Genomic DNA, 9,518 nt, shown 5'->3' with positions numbered 1-9,518 from the left:
TTACATGCTGTACGCCCAGTTTAATGTTGTTGCGCAGAACAGGAAGCGTGGAAAATGTTTTGTCGGAATTTAAAATACTGTATGCATTTGTCAGGAAGAAGGGGGGGGCTAGAGTTGGTGGCTTCTCCTATAATTGTAATATTTACAGTTGCTCTGGCTCCCTCTAGTGTCCAATTCAAATTCCCAACTTATCATATTTTCTGTCAAAAAGTCCAAACAGCAGGATTTTCCCATGGGAAGGATTCCCACCATCAGTTTGAAAATTTTATTGATTTATTTCAAATCTATCTGGATTTCTAATCTGTTTATAACTTTCCAAAATCATGAGAGAGAGAGAGAGAGAGAGAGAGAGAGAGAGAGAGAGAGAGAGAGAGAGAGAGATCAGTGTTTCTCAACCTTGACAATTTTAAGGCATGTGGACTTCAACTCCCAGAATTCCACAGCCAGCAATTCCACGTGCCTTAAAATTGTCAAGGTTGAGAAACACTGATATAGATAGATAGATAGATAGATAGATAGATAGATAGATAGATAGATAATAGGTAGGTAGATAGATAGATAGATAGATAGATAGATAGATAGATAGATAGATAGATAGATAGATAGATATAAATAGAGGATAGATAGATAGATAGATAGATAGATAGATAGATAGATAGATAGATAGATAGATAGATAGATAGATAGATAACAGATAGATAGATAGATAGATAGATATAAATAGATAGAGGATAGATAGATAGATAGATAGATAGATAGATAGATAGATAGATAGATAGATAGATAGATAGATAGATAGATAGATAGATATAAATATAGAGGATAGATAGATAGATAGATAGATAGATAGATAGATAGATAGATAGATAACAGATAGATGATAGATAGATAGATAGATAGACAGATAGACAGATAGATAGATAATAGACAGATAGATATAAATAGATGATAGATAGATAGATAGATAGATAGATAGATAGATAGATAGATAGATAGATAGATAGATAATAGATAGACAGATAGATAACATAGATGATAGATAGAGATAGAGATAGAGATAGATATGTCTCCACTGTGCATATAAGGCGTAGTGGCACAGACCCTTGCACTGAATATCAGGTGTCAGGACAGGCCAGCTTGGAAAGGTTTCTGCATTTATCACTGTTGGTATCACCTGGAAGTATATGATTGTTTTCATGGGAAATGTCATTCAATCCAACTATATTGGATTGCAGAGCTGTGGTGGCGCAATGGTCAGAATGCAGTATTGCAAGCTAACTCTGCCCACAGCCAGCAGTTCGATCCTGACCGGCTGAAGGTTGACTCAACCTTCCATCCTTCCGAGGTTGGTAAAATGAGGACCCAGATGGTTGGGGGCAACAGGCTGACTCTGTAAACCTGCTTAAAGAGAGTCGTAAAGCACCATGAAGCAGTATATAAGTCTATAGCTATTGCTGTCTTCCCAGCATGAAATATTTCACAAAGGGATGGCCTACCTATCCCAGCCTGGAATTGGAATGAGTTATGTAGGTTAGTCCTACTAACAAATGCAAAATTTCACCCCTGAATGTCTATCTGATCTCAGCAGCATCAGCAGTGGTCAGTGATTGATCATGTGGCCCTAAGATGTTCTCCTCACAAGCCCTCATAATACATCAGATGTTTCAATTGACCATCGATCTCCTGGTATGGCCAACCTAGAGAAAAGAAGGACTAGGAGTGACATCATAGCAGTATTCCAGCATTTGGGGGGCTGCCACAAAGAAGAGGGGGTCAACTTATTCTCCAAAGCATCTGAAGGCAAGACAAGAAACAATGGATGGAAACCAATCAAGCAGAGAACCAATTTAGAAATAAGGAGAAACTTCCTTACCATGAGGACAATTAACCAGTGGAACATCTTGCCTCCAGAAGTTATGGGTGCTCCATCACTAGAGGTTTTTAAGAAGAGACTGGACAGCCACTTGTCTGAAATGGTATAGGACAGGGGTTGGCAACCTTGGCTCTTTTATGACTCGTGGACATCAACTCCCAGAATTCCTGAGCCAGCCATGCTGAGGGGAAAGGGAGAGGTTTCCAAGCTGAGCCTTTCTGGCTCAGGAATTCTGGGAGTTGAAGTCCACGAGTCATAAAGTGGCCTAGGCCTAGGCCAGGGGTAGGCAACCTTGGCTCTTTTGTGACCCGTGGACTTCAACTCCCAGAATTCCTGAGCCAGCCATGCTGAGGGGAAAGGGAGAGGTTTCCAAGCTGAGCCATGCTGGCTCAGGAATTCTGGGAGTTGAAGTCCACGAATCATAAGAGAGCCAAGGTTGCCTACCCCTGGTATTGAATCTCCTGCTTGAGCAGGGGGCTGGACTAGAAGACCTCCAAGGTCCCTTACAGCTCTATTCTGATTGATTGATTGATTGATTGATTGAGGCCGGTTGGATGCCGAACTACAATGTAAAGATTTTATATAAATAAAAACTTCATTGAGAAGAAGCTGAGGGACCCATCAAAAAAATAGCTCAAGATTGGAAGATGCAGAGAGATCTGACTCAAAGACTCTAAGAGCCAGACGTGACTGAATAGTTAACATTATCATCACCATCATTATCATCATGCTGGACACATATCTTGAGTGCCTTCTGCCAAGAATTGAATTTTTTAATTTAAATCAGTTTTCATTATAAATACTGTGGAAGCTGTAAAGGATTTACAAGCACCTTACAAGACGACTTGAACCACCCAGCCGTCTGAGTCTCCCTAATAAAATGTATTTATAAGTTTTGTAGTGTGCACTCAGATAAATACTGGAGCCAAATTTACTTAAGTCACCTCAGAAGCTTTGCTTCAAAAAAGCTCTTCAGATTGTTATGTTGTGAGGGAAGGTAACGGCGTGGACAAAGCAGGGGAAATTACACATGCAAATCGCCTACGAAAGCTGAGGAGCACCACTTGACAACGTGAGAGCTTCAACCACTTGGTGATATAAGCCAGAAGCTGCCATAAATCAATCCAGGATCAACTTTCTTCCAAGAAATTTGGAGCAAAGCGCTAGGAATCTTGAGCAACTTAAACGAAGGTGATTTTTTTGTATCTCTCTTAATAGGACTTCTGTTTGTAGGGACGCTATGAGTCCAAGGCATAGAATGAAGATCACGCAAAATATTAGTACCGCTTTATAAAACGCTAGTGAGGCCACACCTGGAATACTGCAGCCAATTTTGATCACCATATCACAAAAAAAGATGTTGAGAGTTTGGAAAAAAATTCAGAGAAGAGCAACTAAGATGATCCAAGGCCTGGAGACTAAAACATACAAAGAACGGCTGCAGGACTTGGGTTTGGCTAGTCTAAGGAAAAGAAGAAATAGGGGAGACATGATAGAAGTCTTCCAGTATCTGAGGGGCTGCCACAAAGAAGAGGAGGGGGTCATATTATTCACCAATTACCAGAGAGAAGGATGAGAAACAATGGATCTCCATCACTGAGTCTTCTCAAGTCAATGCTAGACCTATTGTCTGGATTCAGTTCTGTCCAGATAGTCTTGGAGCCAGAAAGAACATCTCTTGGTTCTGGAGCCAAAAAATATAAAGAAAGGCTGCTGGAATTGGGCATGTCTAGTTTAATGAAAAGACGGGCTAGGGGCGACATGATAGCAGTGTTCCAGTATCTCAGGGATTGCCCCAAAGAAGAGGGAGTCAAGCTATTTTCCAAGGCCCCTGAAGGCAGGACAAGAAGTAATGGATGGAAACTAAGCAAGGAGAGAAGCAACCTAGAACTAAGGAGAAATTGACAGTAGAACAATTAATCGGTGGAACAACCTGCCTCCAGAAGTTGTGAATGCTCCAACACTGGAAGTTTTTAAGAAGAGACTGGACAGCCATTTGTCTGAAAGGGTATAAGGTTTCCTGCCTGAGCAGGGGGTTGGACTAGATGACCTCCAAGGTCCCTTCCAACTCTGTTATTCTATTCTATTCTATTCTGTTCTGTTCTGTTCTGTTCTGTTCCTTTCTGTTTTTCCTGATCAATTAAGCAGTGGGCAGAGATTGATCTCCAAGTTCTAGGATTGGTCTGCAGGAGATGACCCTGGAGGGACGGGTCAAATGCGTCACCAGTCATGAGTCCCTGTGTGCCCACAAGAGATCAAAGGCCAGACCACCTTGAATTCCTTCTGTTCTTAACTCACTCTAATTTCCCATGACCGTGAGTAGCTCAGATTCTTGTAGAGAACTTAAGCTTACAATAATTTTTTGTACGCTTTTGAACTTCCCGGATTTCTTCATTTCCTTGGTGGTCTTAATCACAACAAGCCCTTTCTGGGGTTGTTGTTTGATATACAGGTGGTCCTCATTTTAACAACCACAGCTCAGCCCACAATTTCCATGGTTAAGGGAGACTTTTGTTAAGTGAGGTTTTGCCTCGTTTTTGCGATCTTCCTTGCCTCGGTTGTTAAGTGAATCACTGCAATGGGTAAGTTAGTAACCCGGTCGTTAAGTGAATCCGGCTTCCCCTTGGATGTTTGCTTGTCAGAAGGTCGCCAAAGGGGATCACACGACCCCGGGGAACCCTGCAACCGTCATAAATATGAGTCAGTCGCCAAGCGTTGGAATTTTGATCACGTGACCACGGGGATGGCTGCAACGGTCATAAGTGTGAAAAACGGTCATAAGTTGCTTTTTTCAGTGCCTTTGTAACTTTCAACGGTCACTAAGTGAACTGTTGTAAGTGAAGGACTGCCTGTATTGTGCAGTATTGTATTGTTGGTTTGTTTTCATGAATGATTCACGTCGTTCAGTTGGACCTACCGTATATGCCGATGTACAAGGTGACCCGGCATATAAGACGACCCCCGTCTTTGTCGCCGAGCCACATTCCTAGAACGTCGTCTTATATGCCGGAAACTACCAGTATTTCCGGCATATAAGACGACTGGGCGTATAAGACGACCCCCGTCTTTGGCGCCGATTTTAGCGCTTGCGGAAGTCGCCTTATACGCCGGCATATACGGTAAGAAAAATATGTCCGAAATAAGCTTAGCTAATCCAGGAGAATAATCCTTGATTCTCCAAATCCAGAGTGGGATAAAACCGTTTGGGATCACTGATCAAGAGTGATGTAAAATCTTTTTTTGGGGGGGGGGTGTCCCCGGATGTCAGGTCTTGTTGTTGAGAATACAACTGAAGTGAAGAATAGGTTTCTAGAACCGTCGTATCTCTAAATATCTCCTCAGCAATATTCCCTTTCAATCTTGATGGCTGCCAGATCTTTCTGTTGCTCCTGGACACCGAAGATCACAGCTTCACGCGTTCCCCAAAAGCAAAATACCATATTTGGCCAATCTCTGCCCCAGCTGAGCAAAAACTTGCCAAGAAAATGTTTAACCCTTTGTGTATAAATAATGTGACAAATTACCCGGAGGAACATTTAAACACAGAGCTGTTGGAAAATTAAGGCAGGACTAGACCACGGGATTAGATCCAGCTATTAAGAGCAGGGCAGGACTAATAAATACCAGCGAGGTTTGATTTGTTTCGAGACACGAGAGATGTAGAAAGCCGAAACTGCCAGGCTAAATGTTTATTGGAATTATATTATTGAAAGTGAAAACTCTTCTCTAACGTCAACCTTTTGTTCTGATGATGTGTTTCTACAACTGCCTTTACCCTACATAGTAAATTCAATTCATCTAACCTTGGCTGGGGAGTTTTCCAGCTTTGGGTGTTGTGCAAATCCAGCTGTTTGTCAAATTTGTGTTGAAAGCTGTCCACGAGCCTAGGAAATGGATTAACGCATTAACCAGGTTAATGGATTAATGCATTAACCCGGTTAATCCCAAGGCACAAAAGCAGCCATTCTCACCCTTTTCCCGTTCAGTCTCCCGGGGTTTTCTCCTCCCCTGCTGCCAAATAATGGTTTAGCAAGGCTTTGGCAGCAGCTTGGAAAACTGTTTTTTTACTACAAGTTGGCTGCAGGGGAAAAAATGTCGCAAATCCATATTAGGCAATACGTTACACCCACCCAAGGTCAAAAAGTTCTCCTGTGATTTTCTTTTAAAAGGTTTTTTTTTTTTTTACTTTTTAACACCTTTCGTAAATCACTTGAGCCTTGTTTAAAAGAAGAGTTAAGATTAGTTGTTCTGCTATAAAATGCAGACAAGCGGAACTTTAAAATTTATTGGTTTGTTGATTAAGAAGATTTACAGGAAGTCCTCGAATTAAGAGCACAATTAAGCCCAAAATTTCTGTGGTTCAGCAAGACGGTTGTTGCGTGAATGTTGCCCCTGTCGAAAGAAAAATCTTCACCAGGGTCCAGTCCAAGCCGGGAATAAACAAAATGGAGACTGCTTTAGAAAGAAGGTTGCAGTTTATCGAAGAGCAGAGCCAGACAGAAACACGGCTCTAAGAAAAAACTGACCACATATAGTAGGGAGTGGTAGGTTTTTATACCTTCTTGGGCTTTTATTTGGAGTTGTTCCTGTGGCATGAATTTTGATCTGGGTCTGCTATTCTGGTATTCTGATGGTGGTGGGTTAATCCTATTATGTCCCAAAGGACATATCCTGCTTCCCTGGGGCTGTGGCTGATGACTGTTGGATTTTTTGGTATGAAGGATTGTTGATTCCAGGGATCCTTGTCTTTCTAATCCCAGCTTCCTGACTCCAATCTTTCTGACAGGATTATTACATCTGCATTTCTGCAGACCCGGTTTCTGTTTGGAGCAGAGAGACTTGGGGACGAGGTTGGTTTCTATCTTTAAGATCCTTTGGGGAAATATAATATTCTGCCTTTTTAATATTTTCCAAAATATTTCTTTCTCTGGATTCTTCCCACAACCCATTTTGCGACCTTTCCTGCCACCGTTGTTATGTGAATCACTGCAATTGTTACGTTAGGAACACTGTTGTTAAGTGAATCTGGTTTCCCCCGTTGACTTTACTGGTCAGGGGTCAACAAACGGTGATCAGATGACCCCGAGATGCTGCAACCGTCATAAATACAAGTCAGTTTCCAAGTGTCTGAATTTTGATCACGTGACCATGGGGATGCTGCAACAGTTGTAAAACCATTGAAAAACGGTCAAAAGTCACTTTTTCAGAGCCGTTGTAACTTCATTCTAAACAAACGGTTTACTTCAGTACAGGACTACCTATCCTGGAAGAACTGGGAACCTAGTTAAATGATGGCTTGCTACAAATCTGTTGTGCTATCTGTATTCCATGCTTTGGGTGTGCAAAGCAATAGGATCTTTCTCTCATCCGGGAGCAGTTGGGATATTTGCAAATAAGGGTAGAGACAGGAAGCTTTGGGTCCAAACTTCCTTCCTAAAAGTTATACTTGACCTCAAGATTACACTACTGAGCAGTCCCAAAGGTGTCTTTTGGGGAGGCAACTGGACATTCTTTTTTCTCTTTGAAGACATTTCACTTCTCATCCAAGAAGCTTCTTCAGCTCTGATTGGATAGTGAGGAATGGAAGGATTTATACTCCTTGCAGACAGCTGATCATTTGCCTTCTTTTAGAGAGTCCTTGAGGCCACTTGGAGGTTTACCTGTGTCCTCAGGGTCACCTGAGTGGTGCAAATGGGTGTGGAGCCCTCTTGGAATTGTTGAAAGGACTGTGTTGTAGACTGGAGATAGACCAGCTGCCTGCAAGGAGTATAAATCCTTCCATTTCCCCACAATCCAGTTAGAGCTGGAGAAGCTTCTTGGATGAGAAATGAAACGTCTTCAAAGAAAAACAAGGAAGTCCAGTTGTCTCGTGAAAAGTCATCTTTGGGACAACCATGATGTGGATGACCGAGAATCTCCACAGACTATTGAGCAGTATAAAAATCGACCGTGAACCTGCATCTTTGTTTGTTGTCTTGTAGGTACCATTAGCGGCGTTGACCATGGAGCCTTCCAACAACTCTACGGTGTCCTCCAACTACAGCAATATGTTTAACAAATTTGTCCACCTGGATGGAGAACTCTCGGACAGATTTCATACCTTGTGGATAGTCCTGGTGGTGATCAATACCATCATCTTCCTGATGGGCGTGGTGTTGAACTCTGTAGCTCTCTACGTCTTCTGCTTCCGCACGAAAACGAAAACCACCTCGGTCATCTACACCATCAATCTGATCATCACCGATCTGCTGGTGGGCTTCTCTTTACCTATCCGGATCATTGTGCACTACGTTGCCAAGGACTGCCACACCTGTGCGCTCGTCCACATTTTCACCTATTTTGTCAACATGTACTGTAGCATTCTCTTCCTCACGTGCATCTGCATTGACCGGTACCTGGCGATTGTCCAGGTGGAAGCTTCGCGCAGGTGGAGGAACCCCGACTACGCCAAAGGGATCTGTGCTTTCATCTGGACCTTCGCCACCGTGATCACCTTCTCCATCCTCACCCTGGCCGTGAAGTTCTCCTACTGCTGCATTGCGCAGATTTTGCCCTTGATGGTCTGCGAGTACTTCTTCCCTCTGATCATCCTCACTTTCTTCACCACCAGGATCATGTGCGCCCTTTCCAAGCCCACGCTCATGCACCAGAGCCGGGAGAGGCGGATGAGAGCCGTGCAGCTCCTCATCACGGTCCTGATCATCTTCATGATCTGCTTCACCCCCTTCCACGTGCGCCAGCTGGCCATTGCCATCAACCCAGCCATGTCCTACAACCTCAGCTTGGTGGTCTACCACGTGACCGTCACCTTAAGCAGCCTCAACAGTTGCATGGATCCCATCGTCTACTGCTTTGTCACCAACAACTTCCAGTCCACCATGAAGAACATCTTCCGGAAGACGGAACTTGAGCAAGCCAGCGGGGAGGTGATCAGCATCAACAAAGGGTCTGGCTCAAACGCAATTATGGCGTTTGCGAACTCGATAGGGAACCCCATGGGTTTGGCTTTGCCGAGCAACACCACAAACTCCTAGACTTTGAGAAGCCTACAAGGGTAGAGATGATGTGGACTCTTCCTTTTTGCTAAAAAAAAAAAAAAGATATTTTTTTTTCTCTCAACGTTGTAGCTGGGTTCCAGGATTTTTCAAGCTTTCCAGTGACACACTCGTTTTATTTATGGCAGCTGGCTTTGTCATCTGGGAAATTACTTGGATTGCGTTTGGCACTCCAAATTCCTAAGAATTTCCCCGATTCAGGAATTTACGGAGAAAGGGACATGCCCAGCACCGTGTTTTGCTAGCCTAGAAGCATAGAATAACAAAGTTGGAAGGGACCTTGGAGGTCATCTAGTCCAACCCCCTGCTCAAGCAGGAGACCCCCCATACCATTTCAGACAAATGGCCGTCCAATCTCTTCTTGAAAGCCTCCAGTGATGGGGCGCCCACAACTTCTGAAGGCAAACCGTTCCATTAGTTGATTGTTCTCACCATTACGAAAATTCTCCTTGGTTCTAGGTTGCTTTTCTCCTTGGTTAATTTCCATCCATTCTTTCTCAACTTGCCTTTTGGTGCTTTGGAAAATAGTTTGACTCCCTCTTCTTTGGGGCAGCCCCTCAAATATTGGAACACGGCTGTCATGAAATCCT

The 9,518-nt window shown here is 43.2% G+C and overlaps 1 protein-coding gene across 1 annotated transcript; it reads left to right on the top strand.

The window, feature by feature from the left end:
• Positions 1-7,846: 7,846 nt before the first annotated feature.
• Positions 7,847-9,296, top strand: LOC120296889 (G-protein coupled receptor 20-like). Its single transcript, XM_039318927.1, has one exon. The coding sequence runs from the start codon at positions 7,876-7,878 to the stop codon at positions 8,905-8,907; it is 1,032 nt and encodes a 343-aa protein (XP_039174861.1). The 5' UTR covers positions 7,847-7,875; the 3' UTR covers positions 8,908-9,296.
• Positions 9,297-9,518: the final 222 nt, after the last annotated feature.

Source organism: Crotalus tigris, unplaced genomic scaffold, assembly GCF_016545835.1.
Source record: "Crotalus tigris isolate CLP2741 ecotype Arizona unplaced genomic scaffold, ASM1654583v1 scf7180000021687.24346, whole genome shotgun sequence".
In the NCBI taxonomy this organism is placed as follows: Eukaryota; Metazoa; Chordata; class Lepidosauria; order Squamata; family Viperidae; genus Crotalus; species Crotalus tigris.
This window is presented reverse-complemented; position numbering and strand designations above follow the sequence as displayed.

Coding starts and splice junctions, on each gene's coding strand:
- LOC120296889 (XM_039318927.1), top strand. CDS start 7,876: ATGGAGCCTTCCAACAACTCTACGGTGTCCTCCAACTACAGCAATATG.